A 23,462-nucleotide genomic window follows, 5' to 3' on the forward strand; every position below is an offset into this window, starting at 1 on the left:
TTTTTGAGTCCCATGAATTTCATATAAACTTTAGGATCCTCTGGTCAATGTGTGCAAAGAAGTAAGGTGGGCATTTAACAAAGATTACAATAAATCTATAGATCAAGTGGAGAGTGTTGTTAATTTAATAATACTAAATCTTCTGATACATGAGCATTGAGTGTCATTCTATTTATTTAGTGCTTCTTTAATTTATTTCAGTGATGTTTTATGGTTTTCAGAATATAATTTTGCACTTCTTTTACTAAATGTTTTTCTAAATATTTTAATCTTTTGGTGATATTTTAAAAGAATTTTTCTTAATTTTCTTTTCAGATTGTTCAGTGGAAATATATAGAAATATAATTGATCTTTGTGTATTGATATTGTACTCTGCAACCTTGCTGAATTTATTAGTTTTCTTTCTTTCTTTCTTTCTTTCTTTCTTTTTAATGGAGTCTTGCTCTGTCACCCAGGCTGGAGTGCAGTGATGTGGTCTCGGCTCACTGCAAGCTCCACCTCCCGGGTCCACGCCATTCTCTTGCCTCAGCCTCCCGAGTAACTGGGACTACAGGCACCCAATACCATGCCTGGCTAATTTTTTGTATTTTTAGTAGAGATGGGGTTTTCACCATGTTAGCCAGGATGGTCTTGATCTCCTGACCTCCTGATCCACCTGCCTCGGCCTCCCAAAGTGCTGAGATTACAGGCATGAGCCACTGCGCCCAGCCTGAATTTATTAGTTTTAATACTTTTGAATTAATTCCTTAGGATTTTCTATCTATAAGATAATGCCATATGCAAATCCAAATAACTTCTCTTTTTCCAATCTGAATGTTTTTTATTTCATTTTCTTGGCTAGAACTTTCAGTATATTGTTAGGTGGAAGTGGTAGCAGGTGATATTGTGATCTTGCTTTTGATCCTAGGAAAAAAGCATCTAGTTTCTCACTGAAATATTTGGATACATTAGTATTTTCAGCCCTCTACTTGTTATTTGTATATCTCTAAATAACATACCTAATTAATAGCTAATGATTTTCTACTTGAAAGTTAGAGAAATTAATGCGTCTTTACCGTTTCCTATTTCTCTTTTTTATTCATAATTTCTAAATTTATATCTATCCATCCATCTATAGAGAATCAATTTTATAGCATTTCTCTTTCATTTTACAGCCATTATGTCATATATCCTTTGACTATGGATTGAACCTTATACTTAATATAAACTCACTATATTATGTTCACATGAAAATTATTCAGTACAAAACACAAAATTGTGATTTGATCTTAAATAAAATTGAATTATTAAACACCTATGTAAGGAAACTATCCTTGAAGACCATAAAGACCAATGGATACTTTGAAAATATATTTTGACTTATGTATTTATTTCTTTGGATCATAACTATTTGTCATTTCCTTTGTTTGATGTTGTCCCCAGTCTTACATTCCTTTTTCACTTTGCATACTAAATATTTTAATAGGGAGTTATGAATGGTAATATTTTGACCACCTATCAGTACAAAAAGAAACTTAACCTCATGTTGGTGCCATAGCTTGGACAGAACTGAGTAACTAGTTTTTCTTCAAAATGTCTTCTTTTGGAATTTTAAGGTAATTCTGAACTGCCTTCTAGTAACATTAAATTCCTAACGATGTTAATGTGGCTCTCATTTCCTTGTATCTCTCTCTCTCTTTCTCTCTCTCTCTCTCTCTCTCTCTATATATATATATATACACACACACACATATATATGTACCTATATATGTAGTATTTTATTTTGAATTAATAACATATTATTTCTGTTTCCAAAGAAATCTGAGATAGTTTTACCGGAGCAATATGTGTCCACTGTGTCTCCACCCAAATCTCATATTGAATTGTAGCTCCCATAATCCCCATATGTCGTGGGAGGGACCAGGTGGAGATAATTGAATCATGGGGGCGGTTTCTCCCATCCTGTTCTCCTGATAGTGAATTCTCATATTATCTGATGGTTTTATAAGGAACTTTCCCCCACCCTCACTTGGCACTTCTCCTTGCTGCCACCATGTGAAGAATGATGTGTTTGTTTCCCTTTCTGCCATGATCGTAAGTTTACTGAGGCCTCCCCAGCCCTGAGGAACTATAAGTCAATTAAACCTCCTTTCTTTATAAATTACCCAGTCTCAGATTTGTTCTTATAGCAGGGTGAGAATGGATTAATACAGTAAATCAGTACCAGGTAGTGGGGCACTGCTGTAAAGACACCCAAAAAAGTAGAAGCAACTTTGGGACTGGGTAACAGGCAGAGTCTGGAACAGTTCAGAGGGCTCAGAGGAAGGTAGTGAAATATGGGAAAGTTTGAAAGAGATTGGAGGGCTCAGAAGACAGAAAGATGTGGGAAAGTTTGGAACTTCCTAGAGACTTGTTGAATGGCTTTGACCAAAATGCTGATAGCAATATGGACAATAAAGGCCAGGCTGAGGTGGTCCCAGCTGGAGATAAGGAACTTGTGGGGAACTGGAGTAAAGATCTCTCTTGCTATGCAAAGAGGCTGGCAACATTTTGCCCCTCCCCTAGAGATCTGCAGAGCTTTGAACTTGAAAGAGATGATTTAGGGTATCTAGTGGAAGAAATGTCTAAGTAGTAAGTGTTAAAGAGGAAGTGGAGCAAAAAAGTTTGAAAAATTTGCAGCCTGACAATGCAGTAGAAAAGAAAAACACATTTTCTGGAGATAAATTCAAGTTGGCTGCAGAAATTTGCATAAGTAACAAGAAGTCAAATGTTAATCACCAAGACAATGGAGAAAGTGTCTCCAGGGCATGTCTCATCAGCCCCTCCCATCACAGGCCTGGAGACCTAGGAGGAAAAAATGGTTTCATTGGCCCAGGGGCCCCCCTGCTGTGTGCAGTCTAAGGACTTTGTGCCATGTCCCCACTCCTCCAGCCATGGCTAAAAGGGGTCAACATACAGCTCAGACCATTGCTTCAGAGAATGGCAGCTCCAAGCCTTGGCAGCTTCCACATGATGTTGAGCCTGCAGGTGCGCAGAAGACAAGAATTGAGGTTTGGGAACCTCCACCTAGATTTCAGAGGATGTATGGAAACACTGGATGTCCAGGCAGAGGATGTGCTGCAGGGGCAGAGCCCTTATGAAGTACCTCTGCTAAGGTAATGTGGAAGGGAAATGTGGGGTCAGATACCCCACCCACAGTCCCCACTGGGATACTGCCTAGTGAAGCTGTGAGAAGGGGGCCACCATCCTTCAGATCTCAGAGTGGTAGATTCACTGATCCCTTGCACTGTGTGCCTGGAAAAGCCACAGACACTCAATGCCAGCCTGTGAAAGCAGCCAGGAGGAAGGCTGTACCCAGCAAAGCCACAGAGGCTGAACTGCCCAAGGCCATGGAGCCACCTCTTGCATCAGCATGCCCTGGATGTAAGACATGGAGTCAAAGGAGATCATTTGGTAACTCTGAGGTTTAATGACTGCCCCATTGGGTTTCAGACTTGCATGGGGCCTGTAGGCCCTTCGTTTTGGCCAATTTCTCCCATTTGCAATGTGTGTATTTACCCAATGCCTGTACCCCTATTGTATCTAGGAAATAACCAACTTGCTTTTGATTTTAGAGGCCAGTAGGCAGAAGGGACGTAGCTTGTGTCAAATGAGACTTTGAACTTGAACTTTTGAGTTAATGCCAGAATGAGTTAACACTTTGGGGGACTGTTGGAAGGGCATGATTTTGTTTTGAATGGTGAGGATGTGAGATTTAGGAGGGGCCAAGGTGGGTTTGGCTGTGTCCCAACCCAAATCTCATCTTGAATTGTAGTTCCCATAATCCCCATGTGTTGCGGTAGGGACCAGGTGGAGATAATTGAATCATGGGAGCAGTTTCCCCCATCCTGTTCTCATGCTAGTGAGTTAGTCCTCATGAAATCTGATGGTTTCAAAAGGGGCTTTGCCTGTTCCTTGCTCGGCACTTCTCTCTTGTGTGCTGCCATGTGAGACATACCTTTGCTCTTCCTATGCTTTCTGCCATGATTGTGAGGCCTTCCAAGCCATGTGGAATTGTAAGTCTATTAAACCTATTTTTCTGGCCAGGTGTGGTGGCTCATGCCTGTAATCTTAGCACTTTGGGAAGCCGAGGTGGGTGGGAGTTTGAGACTAGTCTGGCCAACATGGTGAAACTCCATTTCCACTAAAAATACAAAAAAAAAAAAAAAGTTAGCCAGGTGTGGGTGGTGAGCATCTGCAATTACAGCTACTCAGGAGCCTGAGGCAGAAGAATAGCTTGAACCCCAGAGGTGGAGGTTCCAGTGAGCCAAGATCATGACACAGCACTCCAGCCTGGGTGACAGAGCGAGATTCTGTCTCTAAATAAATAAATACATAAAAATTTATTTTTCTTTACCACTTACTCTGTCTCAGGTATTTCTTCACAGCAGTATAAAAATGGACTAATACATGGAGTATTCTAGTAAAACTTTAAAGAGTAATTAACACCAGTTCTGCATTTCTTATAGGAAAACAACAGGAAGGAAGATTTTGTAATTCATTTTATGAGAGTATTATCCTGATAACAAAATGAAACAAACACAATATATAAAAACAAAACCATAGTAGAGCAATATTTCTTGTGAATACAGATGTAAAATCCTTAGCAAAATTTTAGCAAATAGAATTTAACAATGTACGAAAAGAATTACACATAAAGATACACACAAAGGTGGTTAGGTTGCAGGGATGTAATGCTGGTTCAACATTTGAAAATCAAGCAATGTATTCCACTTTATTAACAAACTAAAGAAAAAATGATCACATGATCATAATAATTGATGCAGAAATAGCAGCTGACAAAATTCAACGCCTTTCATAAAAACCACTCTCAGAAAAACTAGGAATAGAGAAAAACTTCTCCAATTTAAAAAATAACACTATCTACAGCTAATATTCTGCTTATAAATGATACAATCTTTCAAAATTCCATCCAATAATTTGATCTACTTTATAAGACGTTAAAGAAAGAAATCTAGAGTCAGTGGTATGCTGAAGTACTGTGCACTGGTTCATTAAGAGCAGATTAAGTACATCTCTTCTGAATTCCATGTTCAGTGACATCTCACTGGTAGATTGAAATTGATTGTGGTGGGCTTTTTTTTCTTAGTCAGTTGTTAATTATTTACAAGCACAGAACTACCCAAAGTTGTCTAGCATCCCTATAAAATGGACTTGAAAGAGAAGTTTGAATTCAGAAAAATCAGGTTTTAATTTCTTGTAGATCTGAATGGTGAAATGGAAAGACAAATCTGATGCACTGTAACTCAAATAGGTTAGACACGTAACTGAGATTCTGGGAGGTAAAACTATAGTTTACAGTCTTCCTATACTATATAACAAAGCTCTTGACCTTAGATTTTCAGGGAGAAAAACTGTTCTGCAAGTGAAAATTTACATAATGCTCAGATTATTGTAATGACCATCTTAAATGGCAATCTAACTATAAGATCAGTGCTTAGATAATCTCTCTTTATTCATTCAACATTTATGTGACAAATACATATTGGGGGCTTTTTATATGACAAAAACTGTTCTGTTTATGTTGGACAGAGAGAAAAAAAGTAAACAAATAAATTAATTTTACAAAGCCTGTAATGAGAATAACATGGGATGATATAAAAGACTTGAGAATGTTTTGTAATTGGGTGGTCAGCAAAGATATCTCAAAATATAATATATCAATATTTGAATGATAAACAAAAGATAGCCATGCTGAAAACTCAGGGTAGATGTGTAAAAATGAGATATGATTTAAAGATATAGTCAGAGTTTACTAATTAATATATGTAAAATTGTAGTATGACTTTCTGAGAAAATAGTCCCTCAATATTATAAAATAAAAATAGTAGAAATTGTCTTTATTAATAATTTTTCTACTCTTCAGCTTTCTAATGAAGCATATAATGCCCCCTTATTAACACATGATGGTTACTCTGAAGGTCTTTGAATCCATATTTTGTCTTGGTTTGTATTTGTCTTTTATTTGCGAAAGCAATTTTTAAGGAATTCTCAAAATTATATGAGAAAGATATTTTGTCTTGTATGTATTTTGTTCACAATATAACCTTTTAACAAATGTTCTACAACTGGATTATGGTTTATGCTCCTAGCCTTATTTATTTATAACAGAATATATAATTGTTAAAAATTAATACAGTCATGGAATTGATTCTTCAAAGTAAATTTCTCCTTTACCAATTTTCACAGTTTTAACTTGCTGGTATTATCAGAACAGGTAAAAATTGCAACTTAAATAAGAAGCTTGTTTTTCTGCTTGAGGTAGGATTCATGAACCGAGGTTAGTTAGAATCTGTGCGCATGTAGGCTAGACATCAATATTTGTGATGTAAGTAATAAAAATGTTTTAAAATTATAAAAAGTCCATTGTACTTTTAAGAGGGAAAGTTAGACTAAGAAATTTAGAAGCGAGGCTATCATAATTTCCATTTGACTCTAAGTGTAAGTGACTTTTGCTATACGATCTTCTATGGAATTTTTGGAGAAACTATTCCTGTTTATTTATATTGTGTATTAATATTAATTCACCAATAATTCTAAGACATATACCCAATTTACTTGGAACCTCTACCCTTCGATGTTTTGACATTTGTAAAATTAAAACTAAAATAAGCCTTTTTATATGCAAAGGACCACCAAAGTAGTGCTATATTTCATGTCCATACTAAAAGTTGCACAGGAACAACCATCTCTTTGAAATGCAAATGCACATAGAGGATTTCCTGGTAAATGCAGTCTTCAATTCTACCAGTGAAATAACACCCAAATAAGTTTCTGGCAGACAGAGTAATCCTTTACCTTAAATACTCAGAAAAACTCACCTGATCGCAAAGAATGCTACCATTTCTAGCACCAACTTTATCACAGTCACAGGGTTTGCAAACATCTATGGCTGAAGGATCTGCACCAACTTGTCGGAAAAAGTAATCCTTGCACAGCTCACAGTTCCTTCCTGCATCAAGGAAAGGTTATGCATTATGACTTCTAATTCATTAAAATCAGCTGCATAATTCAAAATTAAAGACTGTATTCCTTTGAGGGAATTCTATAATTTTTGGGACGTCCATTTTAATGCACCTTTCATCTCTACCTGCCAATTTAGTGATCCAGAGCATATGAAACAATGAACCTGTTACAAACTGTGCTTTACTTCATTAAACTCCCATCTGTTATATAATACCACACTTCTAAAAAGCTGTGCTTTATAGGGGCCCAGACATTTGGAAAGAGTTTGTTCCTAAACTTAAAACTTTATGTCTAGGACCAGGCACTTTATCTAAATTCAATACAGTATGAGAAATTTCTACATATGTGGTAGATGATACTTATATAATAAGAAGCAAGTAGGTATGTAGTATTGGAAATATTTTTCTGGAACTCAATCATGTAAAATGGGAGACTTCTCTTAATATAATTTATTATTCTGTAGTTAACACAGTTAAAAACAAATGATTAAGTTAGTGGCCATTATTTTTCATTTCAAAGATTGAAAAAGAAATTCATTATATTTAGATATACCAAGTACTTTTCATATTAAATACTAGAATAACCTAGCATATTAGATATATCAGTTAATTCCTATAGTTTATAATTTATAAATGCAAATTTCCCTTGCTATATTATGTAATAAAAAAACCTAAACTACCAGGAGTTTCTAAAGTTAACATGAGTAGTATATAAGATAATTGAAATAAGCTGAAATAAAACTTAAGACTATCAATTTCCCCTTTAAACATGATGTAATTTGCTCAAAAAAACGTTGAAATTGGCCCAATATTAGAAGACTACAGAAATAATCAAGTGAAAACTCATATTCTGATAGATATTGACTATTGGGCTAATTAAAAATTAAACTGATTTATAATATTTCTAGACTATTTCCATTTACATATGCTGTTGACTCCCAAATCTATATCTCCAATTTAGAAATTCTCTTTTATTTATCAATTAATGAATATTTATTGTGTGATTACGATGTACCAAATACTGTGCTAAGTGCTGTGCAACATAGTAGTGAACTAAATACACAATACCCATTGCATCTCTTTCACAAAGCTCTCTTACAGTCTAGGAGGTAAGAGGAATGTTAACTAACTAATACCAGGAGTAATACACATTTATAAACCATGATAAGCATAGTTGTTACTAACATGTATAAATGATTCTGATCTTCTCTAAAGCATCATGAGAGGATTTCCTTAAAGAAAAGTGCTTCAGAACTGTGTTTCCAACTGCCCCCAGGAGTTTCTCCCATGTCTCTTGGAAACAGAGTGAACCTATCCACAACAGAACTTGCCATCTTCTCCCTCATCTCAATCCTCCTGTATTTTCTATCTCAATGGCTGGCACCAACGTTGAGCCTACTGCTCAAGCTAGAATGTAATGCTAGGTATCAGTCTTGGCTCTCCTTCCTGCCCTTGCCTACACTCTGCTCACAAAACACTCACTTTTTTATCCTAAATATCTTTTGGATCTATTTCTCTCTATCCACACCATCGAAATGTATTCTGACATTATTCCTCACCCGGACTATTGCAGCACCTCACTAACTGGTTTTCACCAACCACTCTAACCCTCTGCAATCCATTTTTCACTTTATAACTTGGTGTATCTTTTAAAAACAAGTAACTGATTATGCCCCTTTCCTATATACAACCCTTAAGTGTCTTCTTGACCTTAGATAAAAGCCAAATGCTTTATCATGGCTCCAGAGTTCTCTATGATCTTGCCCTGCTTTTCTTCCTAGTATCTCTTCTTACCACCAGCCATTTGCCCATCTTTCAGTTTTTCAAAGGCGTCACATTTCTCTCTCCTCTAGGCCGCTGCACAAAATGTTTCCCTAATTGTAAGCCTTAGTTCACCATCCTAATCCTTCAACTGGTTAACTCCAACTATATTTGCCCTATCTTAGCAATCATCAGATAACTTTGTAATAATTCCTTTCAGTAGTCTGTCTTTCCCACTGTACAATAACCCAAAGACAGACAATTCATTGTCTTATTCATCTTCATGTCCCCAGCACCTACCCAAGATCCTGTAATATTTAAGTTATCAATAATCAGCTAATAAATGGATTCATGCTTAGGAGTACCACTTTGAAACCCATCAGATATATGCTATTATATTTTACGAATTCAGATGTTGGCCATTTCTTGCCTTTCAAAAAAAAGGATGGTATTTTTCAATGACTAGTCAAATGCTTTGTAGTTTTAGAACAGGACTTTGATTATCATGATCTCTATTTAATCAGTGTTTTCAAAAAGAGTATTCTCAGATTACCAGTGTCCATGCCAAATCTGAATGAATGTAATCTCCACATGAGAATCCAGACATAAAGGACAATAAAGGGAACAAAAGAATATTTATTTTAAGGATATGTGTTCAAACTAAGCATTCCTGAGTTATTCTAAATATGGTTGTGGTGTAGTCAAATGGTGTGAACTCTTTAAAAAACAAAACAAAATAACAGCAACAACAAAATACTTTTCCTGAGACGATATAGTTTAAGACTAGAGTGTTGGCCGGGCGCGGTGGCTCAAGCCTGTAATCCCAGCACTTTGGGAGGCCGAGACGGGCGGATCACAAGGTCAGTAGATCGAGACCATCCTGGCTAATACGGTGAAACCCTGTCTCTACTTAAAAATACAAAAAACTAGCCGGGCGACGAGGCGGGCGCCTGTAGTCCCAGCTACTCGGGAGGCTGAGGCAGGAGAATGGCGTGAACCCGGGAGGCGGAGCTTGCAGTGAGCTGAGATCCGGCCACTGCACTCCAGCCTGGGTGGAAGAGCGAGACTCCGTCTCAAAAGAAAAAAAAAAGACTAGAGTGTTATTTCTGAAAACTACCTAGTGATTTGGAAATAGAAAGATTTGGTGAACCAGCTTTGGTTTTCAAACTTAACAGTATGAAAGTACATTCTTAAATAAGATAGCAATAACATAATTTAAAATAATATCCATTGTAGGTAGAAGCACACAGTCCTCCAAGACCAACTCAGGAATTTATTTGCTACTTACCTGTAGTGTTATGCTCACAGTCATTACAAACTCCGCCTCCCCCTCTGAAGTGCTCAAAAGGAAATGGGTCTACAGAGATGTTGTAATAGCAGCTTTTGGAATGGCTGTTGCACTGACAACGTTTACAATTGAAAGCGTGAACTTGATCACCTTGGCGGAAAGGCTTGTCGTTATAAAGAGGCAAGCAGCGATCACACTAGAACAAAAAGTATCAGAATAGTAAAGAAATTTAAAGCTAAGATTTCCTTTCATTTTATTGATAGGCTAGGCCTTTCACCAGATGTAAAGCACATATCAGTGAGTTAAAAGTCAGCAATTATTTTGTTTGAAAAATATTTTGAAAGTCAGAAATAGCATATTTCTGGGCATGGTAGGGTAGAATTGTAAAAGTGATCATGCAAGCTTGAACCATGCAAAATGATCTTTTTTTTCTTAATTTTAAATTTTTGTGGGTACATAGTAGGTGTATGTATTTATGGGCTATATGGGATGTTTTGAAAAAGACATACAATGCGTAATCATCACATCTTGGAAAATGGGGTATCTATCCCCTCAAGTGTTTATCCTTTGTGTTACAAACATGCAACGTAATCTTAACAATCAACAGGAAAGGTTATGATAGTTCTAAGACTTTGTAAAACTTCAACATGTTAAAAACTCCCCACTGTCGGTTATAAATGTAAGTAAATAAACCAGTAAAAAAAAAACATTTATTTAGTACTCTGTAATTTAAAACTTTAAAAACCCAGAGAAGTTGTTTTACTCCTTTGTAAAATACTCACTAAAAGTACTTTGAACAGTGCTTGCCTTCATCTTACCTACAACTTACCACACTGAACACAAGCATCTTTTTTAAAATTTTTTTAAATTTTGATTTATTTATTTATTTATTTATTTATTTATTTATTTATTTATTTTCTGAGACGGAGTCTCACTGCGTCCCCCAGGCTGGAGTGCAGTGGCGCGATCTCGGCTCACCGCAAGCTTCGCCTCCCGGGTTCACGCCATTCTCCTGCCTCATAGTCCCAGCTACAGGTGCCCACCAACCCGCCTGCCTGGCTAATTTTTTGTATTTTTAGTAGAGACGGGGTTTCACCGTGTTAGCCAGGATGGTCTGGATCTCCTGACCTCGTGATCCACCCGCCTCGGCCTCCCAAAGTGTTGGGATTACAGGCGTGAGCCACTGCGCCCGGCCACATCTTTTCTATGCCTTGGTGAATTGCCACGCTCCTTTCTAAGTTTGAATCAGCTTCCAACATTTTAACTTTTATATAAAGTGTTGTGAAGTACCTGTGAGAATTCCTCTAACGTGAAGTGTTTGGGGTGTCACTTCCTCCAGGACATCTTCACCCTATTCGTGGCAAGCACTTTCCTCACTTACGTTAAGTTCACCTTTACTAAGAAGCTCTGGTTACATATTCAGAATCCCTCAAACCTCAGTAGTGAGTATTTCTTCTATGACTCCACTTAGGTCCAATTTGAATTTTACTTCAAGTATTTTCTTTGTTTGCAGTGCTTTCCTCTTTGCTGTCCTATTCCTCTTCTTTTTTGAATATCTGTGTTTGTAAAGTGTCACTCGGGTTTATCACTCACAAGGAGGCAACACGACCACACGCTTCTCTGTCTATGAATAAACTGAATAATAAATGTGTAGTGCGCAATCACCAACAGATTTTGAAAAAAATAAACATGATTGGTCACTGACCACAATGTGCATCTCTTATTTTATGTGGTAATTTGTGGATTGCAGAGCCAGCAGCAATGTTTGTTTATGTAATTACTCACAGTAATATTCAATGTTACCTGACACTTGAGCTACATTGTTGGAGGACTGGTAGCATTTAACTAAACTATGGTAACTGATATTCATGCATATCAGAATTGTGTAAGGAGAGAACTGCCTGTAAAACCGTAAGAAAAAAATTTACTCAAATTACATAATAGATCTGTCACGTACTGAAACAAATAAAAAAATCTGGATATATGTTTTATAATTATTTCAACTTTCTAATATAAATACAATTTATGGACAAAGCACAATTTTTTCCATACATTTAAATAACAGTTCCACTGAACTGAGTTTAGTATAGCTATAGACACGAAAAAAGTATTCTTTATAAAATAAAGGCAGGAAGTAGAAAATTAAAAGCACTGTAATTTAACTAGCAACTGGTAAGTCAAAATGTCAATACGAGTCAATTTCTTTCAAATTTGTGTATGCATATATTTTTTCTTTACAAAATTATGAATATATGTGGGTATTGTGTTATTAAACATCATATATTTTGTATCACTACATACTTTTGTATTATTAAACATCATGTATTTTGCTGCATTATTTCTTATATTTCTAAGGTAACATTCAACCATTCTGCAATCATTACACATTTAGTTTTTTTTCCATTTTCTTTTGGGGATGGGGAGTGGATATATATCTAAGTATTACCTTAAGAAAATTATGAGATGAAATTACATTATCAAAGCATATAGACATTTTAAACATTTTGTTAAATATGGTCAAATTCCTTCTAGAAAACTTAAACTCATACTCACACCAGCAATATCTGAGAATGTCCATTTTCTTGTGTTCTGCCCATAATTATTATATTTTCACTATTTTGATTTTAGATAATATGTCAATTACTGTTTTAGTATGTATGTCTTTGGATGCTAGTAATGCCAAGCAATCTTCACCTAGTTCTTAGTTAGATATAGTCCTTTTTGAGAAAATTGTTCGTTTTTCTTTAGTATACTCTTTTTTAATTAACTTTAAAGATTTTATCAGGTATTAGAATTTTCCTTTGCCTGTAAAATAGTGAAGACTTAGTTCATAATTTTAAATATACATTTATATTTACTTCCTTCCCCTACTTTATTAGCCAGAATTTTCAGCATAATCATTAATTTATATAGTATAGTAGTGTGATAGGCATAATTATCTTTTTACTCATTTTAATGAAAATATCTATAATGTTATAGCTTTTATAGTATTGGCTATTGATTTTGCATAGACAATTTTTATCATTTTAAAGAAGAAATTGCTACTTCAAAACAACCAATATGGATTTTATGTAAAAATATATATATAGTCAGTTTTATTAAATGTTCTGACTTAATTGTTTGACCTATTGAATTGATAAATTATATAATAGGTTAGTAGGTTAATTGGAGTCTGTGCTTGCATTTTTTAATAAACCCAACATCATTAATAGTAAATAATGCCAAGTAAAAAAAAAATTTAGGAGTTTTACATTTATAATCATAAATAAGATCTAACTAGGTTTTTATAAAGACTTGTATTAAAATAAATACATCTTAGAATTTTAATAGGTAATTATATGTATTTGTATTCATAATGCTAATTTTAATATCTGAATGATCAGAAAATTCTCATTTTGCACACACACTAAAACTATTACATTTTGTCAAATTATATTTAATGTAAAGTACAATGAATTCAAGATAAGATTTATAAGAACTAAATAGCAAGATTTCTGAAAATCATTTTTCTCACTCTCCATTTGCTGTGAAATACTTAATGTGACTTCCCTAAGTGCCCAGCGTATGCCAGAGTTACATGTTAAATTATGAATCAGGAGAGTCAAACCATGTAAAGTAATGTCTCTCTGTTTATCCATAATAATGGTCCTTTGTTCTTTGTTTTATATTAACATTGTTAAAAACTATTTTCACATTGGGACAGCAAAGGTTATTCTATTGCTCTATTTTAATATAGAATAAATAGTAATAAATATTTAGTATTTTAGAACAGTTTGACATATTTCATAATTATTATTGGAACATACACTTGTCAAAAGCATTTTTTTTTTTTTTGCCTGTATTTACTTTTCCCTGCTAGTTCAATTTCTTCCTTGAACAATCTTTTTTTTTTTTTTTTTATACTTTAAGTTCTAGGGTACATGTGCATAACGTGCAGGTTTGTTACATATGTATACTTGTGGCATGTTGGTGTGCTGCACCCATCAACTCGTCAGCACCCATCAATTCATCATTTATATCATAGTTTGCGTCCTTTGTAGGGACATGGATGCAGCTGGAAGCCATCATTCTTAGCAAACTATCACAAGAACAGAAAACCAAACACCGCATGCTCTCACTCACAGGTGGGAACTGAACAATGAGATCACTTGGACTCGGAAAGGGGAACATCACACACTGGGGCCTATCATGGGGAGGGGGGAGGGATTGCATTGGGGAGTTATACATGATATAAACCTTGAACAATCTTAAAGGGAGAAGATAAAAAATAAGAATTTAGTTGTCTAGTGTGTTGCTGTTTAATGGCATTCCAAAATTTTAGCATGAAAACAAAATGAGTTTTTTCTACTTAGCTGGGGAGAGAGAAAAGACAAAAAGGAGAAAAATAATACGAATGTAAACATTAGGTCACAATGTTTACATCAGGTAGTGCTACATTTTAATAATTGGCAAAAAATAATTCACCATTTTGGCCATTTTACAATGATCAAGTTAAACTCTGCGGTCAATTAAAATATCACTGTAATATTGTTTTTGGAGTGATAAAGATTCTTCCCACAGCCATTTGCAACACTTTAGGCTAAGGTAGTTGTCCTTCTTCTCATCTCTCCGAGTACTCTTTTTTTTGTTTGTTTTTTTTGAGATGGGTCTCGCTCTGTTGCCCGGGCTGGAGTGCAGTGGCCGGATCTCAGCTCACTGCAAGCTCCGCCTCACCGCTTTACCCCATTCTCCTGCCTCAGCCTCCAGAGTAGCTGGGACTACAGGCGCCCGCCACCTCGCCCGGCTAGTTTTTTGTATTTTTTAGTAGAGACGGGGTTTCACCATGTTAGCCAGGATGGTCTGGATCTCCTGACCTCATGATCCGCCCTTCTCGGCCTCCCAAAGTGAGCCACCGCGCCAGGCCCGAGTACTCTATTAATATCTCAATCTTGTTCCTGTCAGTCTAGTGAAATGATTGTCTTTTGTATATGTGTCTTTCAGGAAACACAAGTTATTGACTTTATATTCTCTGTGTCATCCACGCATTAGGACCATGATAGACAATTGTTAAGCTGTTAACTGACAATTCACAATTAATAATGATATTACTGTCCAAAGAAAGTTGTTCTTGAGGGAATTTAGAGAGGAGACAGAATGGGGACAATTCACAAACAAGGGGACATTTATGTAAAGTCTTCAGAATTGACTGTTATGTGATGATTTGCAATAAAAGCTACTTACAAATATAAAATGAAACTCACTTTATAAAAGAAGAATATGTGGCAACCATTAAAATATTGTCAGCTGGCCGGGCGCGGTGGCTCAAGCCTGTAATCCCAGCACTTTGGGAGGCCGAGACGGGCGGATCACGAGGTCAGGAGATGGAGACCATCCTGGCTAACACGGTGAAACTCCGTCTCTACTAAAAATACAAAAACTAGCCGGGTGAGGTGGCGGGCGCCTGTAGTCCCAGCTACTCGGGAGGCTGAGGCAGGAGAATGGCGTAAACCCGGGAGGCGGAGCTTGCAGTGAGCTGAGATACGGCCACTGCACTCCAGTCCGGGCGACAGAGCGAGACTCCGCCTCAAAAAAATAAAAACAAAACAAAACAAAACAAAAAAAAAATATTGTCAGCTATGGGTCTCTAGCCAATAAAATTTAAAGTGGGGAAATTGACCTCTTGACATTTCCCTCACCAGCAATACCCATATGCAAATCAAATGTATTTCATAAAATCAAAAGTTAGAGATTTAGGTACAGGCTGGGAGTCAGACAGCTTAGTTCTATTATTGGTGCTGCTGTTTACTAACCACAAAAAGGCCACTGTGAAAAGTAACATCAAACGCATACTCTCATATGATGAGTATACTCTCATTTGATGAGTGTATACTCTGGTTATTATATTAAGCATTTAAAATGGGTTGTTTCATTGAATCCTTTAGGCCTAGGTGATACAATATCTCACATCTAATTTCTGTTTCTTGATTTGCTAGCCCTGTGTTCTTGTGTAATTGCCTGTACCTCTTTAAATCTTATTTTTCTCACTCATAACATGACAGTAATAATACTCCTCTCATAAGGTTACTGTAAAGACCAATCAATTATCAAAGTGCTTGTCACACAGTTGGCCCTCAGCAAACTTGCCTACTACTTTGATTGTTATTGGATTCACAACAGAGGATTAAAGAGGTTAAGTAACACGAATAATGACAATGGACAGTTAGTCCTAGAGTCCTCTTTACTTCTATGAATATCAGTTTCATCATCTCCAAAACGAAGATAACTTAATGGAATGTCTTACTTATATCTGACTCAAAATAATCTTTGGATAAGTGGTAATATATAAATAATGCCCAAAACAAAGCCTGGAAGTTATTACACACTCAAACCTGAAAGTCAGAAGATGGAAGAGTAGGAAAAAGAAGGAAGAGAAGGGTAAAAACTCAACAGAATTATTGATCTCAAGTTTGACTAGCACCAGCAGTACGTGACTATCACTATGCTATATATAGTCTATAATCATTAAAAGGTGATTCTGTGATTATAAATGCACTGGTCTATGATCTGCTTTGGAGGAGGTAGCCTACAGAGTGGAACAAGAAGAAATTTATGACCAAAATTTATTTCTGGTTAATTTGATCACCTGTATCTACAACTACAGAAGAGGTCCTATCTATCGACAATACTTCCTAGAAGCCATCAGACATAACTATTACTTCTTCTAGTAGCCCTATGTATGGGGAAGATACGTTCTAATTGGATAAATGAAAGAATAGATGAAAATTTGCCTTCTGACTTCTTGGATTTGAAGGAGAGAAATAAACTCATTAAGCTGTCTTCCCCAGTTCAATTAGCCATACAACTAACCTGATTCCCAATATTTTAAAAACCGTATTCCATTGTAAAACTTTTGCCAAAGGCAAAATTTTGTTGTAACAAAATGCCCTGAGCCTATTTTTCTCTTGACTTCAAAGCATTCTCATTGAATAATTTGTTTACTCTATGGTGGCTTTTAATATTCAAGTTGTGCTTTCTTAAATATAAGGTGGTAGAAGTGATGAGATGGAAACTGTGGTCCTGTCATACTGATTTCAGATGCAGTTTGTCTTTTACACAACAATTGCTGGCTGTTTGAGTTTGGGATATTGCCTACATGAGTTAGTGAAGCAAATTCAGCAAAAGTATTCCTTTGCTATTTCTAGGAGGACATTTTTGCTTTTTGATTATAATCTTTAAGAAATACGACTTCAGATTTTATACTTAACATCAGTCCAAAAGCCATTATCAAAAAGCGTAATTGTAAATAAGACTGGACTAAATGTGTGTCAATGTTCCAAAGACACCATCATGGCTGCCTTAGTGTTTGAAGCCAAAGACAAATTTTACCACTGACCCATTGGAATGGTTCTGGTCCTACCAAGCTACTTGTTATTGAAAATGGCTGGCCTTTCTTTTGTGGAGAATAAAAACCCTGCAGGTATATGGGTAACCTGTTCGGTTTTCCTTGAGAAAACAAGCATAGCTGTTATTTTTTGATTCTCAAATTAATATTTTTTAGATTATGATGATACCAGGATGACAAGAATTTGTAGAAAGGGCCACTTCGGAACACTGCTTATAGAAGAGGAGTTTATCCATTCCTTTTAGGAGGAGCAACATATGTATACATTCCATGGGACCCAGAAATTCCACTGAGAATTTAGGAGAACACGTTTTTAAAGCCGCTTGATAAAGATTTTCTGTTTTAATAATGGGGTGTTGATAATACTGAAGAAAAGGAAAACTTAAATGCCCAAAAGCAAGAGAGTGGTTTAAGATGTCCTAATTCTTAAAAAAAAAATAAGGCTAACATTTATCAACATAAATAGAGAAAGATATTCGTAATACAGTTTGAATTTAAAATCAAGTTAAAAATAATATATGGAGTATAATCCTCTATTCTAGATAAAGGTAGATTTAGCTATAGATATAAATATACAATTTTAAGAAGATAGAGACAGATGAGACAGGTTTACTTATAATAACAATAATATAATGACTGAAAGTATATAAACTAAAAGTATTAGCTGGGGTTATCAATGGGTGGAAGGTTTACAGATAAAGTTTATAACTTTATTTTTTCCACAGTGTACATTTATTACTAATGTATTAAAAAATAAGGGCATATCAAATGTAACTGTATGAATGGTTACAAGATAAGTACACATCATTTGCATATAACATTTCACTAAGGAAAGCTAAGAAAATTAACATGTCTCAGTTTTAAATTACACACAGATGAGCAAAAAACTGCAGACAAAATGATTCTCTTTTCAAGTAGTATGTAGACTAAAAAGTTTTTGAGCCACCAATAAACAGAGTATGATTTGTAAAAGATATACATTTTTTCTAAACAATGGGATTAAATACAGAAGCAAAGATTTTGAGAGATGATGCCTAAATTTGTTTTAAAATTTGACTTAAAACATACACAACTAAATGACACACCAACCCCTATTTGGGTCTTTGATCCTAAAGATGATACTGTTCTATTATCATTTTGTGTGGTTTACAAAGACAGATAGAAGGAATACTTTGTAGTGTACTCTTTGATTATAAAGTTTCATAAAGTGTTAAATTCTTGGTCCCATAATTGTTTCTTAACAACTCCTTTCAGATAATACAAGGATAACCATGACAAAATGGAAGAAATAATAATTGGTAAGTGCATTATAAGTAAATTTTTGAATTCTCATAATTTTCATGTACCTTTTCTACCAGTGATTTTAAAGTTTGATTTAAAATCAAGAACACTGTATCTTATATTTTATGCAGCTCCCGAAGCAAATGGTTTTCTATTTCATGTTTTCCCAATCTCCAGTTGATCATTTGTCACTTTCAATTATGTTTCGGTTTCTTCTGTAACAACTGGATTCCCCCGATATGTCCCTGAATGCTCAAATTATGAGATTAGACAATGGCTATATCAGGGTCAAGGACCTTTATCACTGATTCATTTAACTGCTTTCATTTTGATAGCTTCTTAAAGGCTACTAATCAACTCCGCTAAGTTGCAGCCAAATACTTTGACATGTTCAGGTACAAAAATCATTGAATAATCATTGAATCTAGAAGACACTGATGAAATTTATTTTTTTACATTATCTTCTAATAATACACAATGACAGTTCTTTCTTCTGGATCATTAAACTGAAGTATAGTGTTCCTTTGTTACTATTACAGAGCAGCAGCAAAGACAATCTTTCAAAGATAACCCATAGTCTCCAAAGCATTTTTATCAACTCCACTCCCAACAGACTGAGTTTTCTTTTTGGTTTTTTTTTTGGGGGGGGGACAAAGAACAGAGTCCTGCTCTGTTGCCCAGGCTGGAGTCCAGGCACTATATGGGTTCACTGAAACCTCTGCCACCCGCATACGAGAGATTCTCATGCCTCAGCCTCCTGAGTAGCTGGGACTACAGGTGCACACCACCATATCCAGCTAATTTTTGTATTTTTTAGTAGAGATACCTTGTTGCCCAGGCTTGTCTCAAACTCCTGATCTCAAGCAATCCGCCCACCTCGGCCTACCAAAGTTCTGGGATTGCAGGCATGAGCCACCGTGACAAGCTACACACTCAATTTTATTTATTTCTTAACACCTTCAAATTTACAGAGATAGTAGAAACTTGTGTAAAGTATAAGTTAAAGTAATTTAACTACAAGAGCAATTTATTTATTCAGTAACTTATCCAACAATCTTAAATGCCTACTATGTATCTTTGAAAAAAGAAGGAAGAAAAATGTCCTCTTAGACAAAGATACATAAAGTCCTTGCTAAAGGTTGGGGGCTAGGGAGAAAATTTCCTCTCCAGGTCCTGAGAGTTCCCAGTGTCAATGACCTTTGGAAGCTTAAGTTTATAATGATCACAACGAGTCATCGAAAACAACTTGTGTTCAATGTGTTGAAGAAGTGCCTAGAAGGAGCCCTAGAACATAGTAGGTACTCAATTTATGTATCTGGATGTTCTCCTTCAGAGACCTCACTTCTAATCTGCATGTTTATACTGACTTCAGGGACAGAAAATAGTATTCCAGGGAGAGAGGGGTTGACTGGAGTCACATGGTTCAGTCCATCTTTTCTTTCTGCTGAGTCTAAACTGGATAGCAAAGCCCTAGAAACCAAGAGATGTAGTTATTCTACTCCTGGCTATAAAATTTAGAGATATGGATGCAGCACTGCCTATGTGAGAAGGAGAGAAAGACAATCTGCTTCAAAGTGAGAGATCATAAAATGATCACTTTTTAGTACTGTTACAGTACTGCTCACTGAATAAAAGAAGTAATTTTAAAAACTATTCCCAGAGGGCCTGAATGAATTGGAGACCCTCTAAAACTCTGTACATTTTCCCTTTCTCATCAGTAGAAACCAGCCCCCTATGTTGGAAATGTTAAGAGACTAAATCTCTAATAATAGTAATTGTCCTCCAGCTCTATTCAAGGCTTCCCCTTTCCTTTGGCTGGAGCAATTCAATTGTAATTCAAAGGATCCAGTTTCACTGTGATTTGTCTACTAGGTAGAGAAATCATCTTTATAAACATAAAAACTTTAGTGTGCTCAGGTATCTTTTTGCCAATAGAAGTGTCCCTAGGTAACTCTAATGTTCCCATGGCAAACGTAATGTTAGACATACTTGTTAATTTATTATCAGTGATAGATTTCAGAGGGGGACACAGATAAAGTGCCCAACTACATAGAGAATCTAGACAGAAAATAGCTCAGTGCTTTGCACGTGGGAGGCGATCAATATATATTTGATGAACGTGTGAGTGAATGTCCTAACAGACTCTTTGCATTTATGACACATTATAGGACTGTACTTTAATGTGACTATCATTTAATTGAATAGTAACATTAAAGGCTTAAAGGCAAATGCAATAATACTTTACCTGTGAATTTCTATCTATGGATTATGTAATTTCAATTAGAAAAGCCAAAACAAATACTATCCTTTATCACTGAGAAGACAGAAATACCATGTGTTTATCCTTCAATGACATATTCCTTTCTCAATAATTATCTTTCCCTTGGCTAGAAATTCTTACACAATTGAAGTGTTCACAGATACAATGTACTTACTCTTTAGATACTAAAATTAATAGCATAAAATAAATAACTACTAATACTGTTGGACAATACTGATCAAATATAGGTGACAATACAATGATCACAAACACATCATACATAGTTACTTCAATATTTCAATTATTAACATAACTGGCTATTTTTAGAAACATTCTAATTCAAGTAATGCCTAGTCTAATTCTATGGGCAAAGTGAAATGAAAGATTGGAAAATTATCCAATAAAACAAATGGTAATAATGTGACATAAAACCTGCATTTGGAAAAACAGAAACTGTAGGCAGGATTGTTCGGATAATCCTTCAGTCTACATGTTGTCTATATATAAATATAACTGATAGCCTATTTATTTTTAAGCAGAATTTCCTTACTGTAGGCCTTGTGAATATAGACCTAATTATGTCTAGTGGTTGAATGAGATGGAATCATTTTCATGAGAGGCCTTGCATTCTTATTTGTTAATTTTCAATACTGTATGTTGTTAGGTATGTCATTCCTCCTTTGAAATGCCTGTCCTTCTTCATTCCTTCCTCCTCTTGTTTATGGATTGTTGAGCGCACTAAATAAAAAAGACATGCGGACATACCACATTCCCTTAAGAGAACATAAGGAAGATTATAAAGTTTGTTCAAGATTTTTGATAATGGATGAGATAAAGCAATTCTATTTTATTGCAACCATAATAATTTAACCCTATTGATATTCCAGGAAATATGGCCTTGAATAGAGACCATATTTATTCAGGATAACCTGCATTATTTTACAAAGGAATTCAATGAAGAAAAGCTGGATTCATTATATTAATATATTGTTTACAGGCAACTCTCCAAAATAATATACATCATACAAATATGAATTCACATACTAAGAAGCATAAGGCATTATTGATGTTTTTTAATATTTAAGATTCCTCTAAACTTAGTCAACTGATATAAAAGTATTTGATTATTTAAATATAAAGGATATTTTATACTGGAAATTTTTTCTAGTATTAGACTTGATTACTACATTAGTAAATTAAAAAACCCTTTCTTAAGTATTGCTGCATTTGAATTTTTCTTTAAGATTTAAAATGTCTATACTATTCATATTATTTGTTAATTACTAATTGTTAGCCAGAATCATTTGCTTGCACTGAAATCATCTCTATTTATTATAGTAATTAGTGTCTACCAGGGAATCTTTTTTGAATTTCACAAATGAAGGTCCTTCAATATTTTCAAATACTTGCATCTGTAATCAAGACATAATGACTGTACTCTAGCATAATGCTCTACACATAGAAGAGATTTATAAATATTTGTTGAGTGACTAAAACTAGCAAATGATCAATATTCACAGTAAAACTATAAATGTACACAGTAATCATTAATTTAGTAATGGTTATTCCATTGTGAGTAGAGTCACTTCCACTCTGTCTTTAGTAGTAGCATGAGTATTTACATAGATGATATATTTCTGATAGATTAATCAATCGTATTATTGTATTTGAGGGAAATTATACTGAAATATTAAAAATAAATTTATGAATAATTAAAAAAAAAGAATTGTACTATTTTATGTACCACTCAACTTAGAAACAGGACACTGCCATATATATTCCACGGCACTAATAATATCTGAATTTAGTAATACAGTAAGTAGTCCTGTTTTCCATAAGGAATACATTTTAAGAGCTCCAGTAGATGCCAGATCTCTATGTTCCAAGTGACAGCAACTGGGTTTGGTACTATATGTACTATGTAGTACATATTTTGTTTCTATGTAGTACATATTTTCTGTTCATGTCTTCCAGTCACAAATTTAATGCTTTTTCTTTTTTCTTTTCTTTTTTTAAACTAAACACTTATCTAGCACTGTGGCCATAACTTTTGCAGTTTGTGGTGTGACAGCAAATCTAGCACTAATTTCTTTTTTTTCTTCACTATTTCACAGATAGAAGATTCATTATTATTATAGATCTTAACAATCTCAGCATACATTTTTTTACTTCCTTATTAAGTCAATAACAGTGGGTTTGGTTTGTTTTTGTTTCTCTAGTTCCTTGAGGTGTGACCTTAGATTGTCTATTTGTGCTCTTTCAGACTTTTTGATATCGGCATTTAGTGCTATGAACTTTCCTTTTAGCACTACCTTTGCTGTATCATGGAGGTTTTGACAGGTTATGTCACTATAACAAACAATTCAGTAAAAGGATTTTTTAAATTTCCATCTGGATTTCATTGTTGACCCAATAATCATTGAAAAGCAGGTTATTTAATTTCCATGTATTTGCATGGTTTTGAGGTTTCCTTTTTGAGCTGATTTC

General features: G+C 35.0%; 1 protein-coding gene across 1 annotated transcript in view; it reads right to left on the minus strand.

The window, feature by feature from the left end:
• USH2A (usherin) overlaps positions 1 to 23,462 on the minus strand; it is an 809,712-nt gene that overhangs the window by 661,055 nt on the left and 125,195 nt on the right. Inside the window, exons 9-10 of the mRNA XM_033195653.1 lie at positions 10,054 to 10,249; positions 6,861 to 6,991 (exon numbers count right to left, since the gene is read on the minus strand). Coding sequence (XP_033051544.1) covers positions 6,861 to 6,991; positions 10,054 to 10,249 — 327 coding nt within the window. The remainder of the gene's footprint in view (positions 1 to 6,860; positions 6,992 to 10,053; positions 10,250 to 23,462) is intronic.

Source organism: Trachypithecus francoisi, unplaced genomic scaffold (genome assembly GCF_009764315.1).
Source record: "Trachypithecus francoisi isolate TF-2019V2 unplaced genomic scaffold, Tfra_2.0 Lachesis_group5, whole genome shotgun sequence".
Lineage (NCBI taxonomy): Eukaryota > Metazoa > Chordata > Mammalia > Primates > Cercopithecidae > Trachypithecus > Trachypithecus francoisi.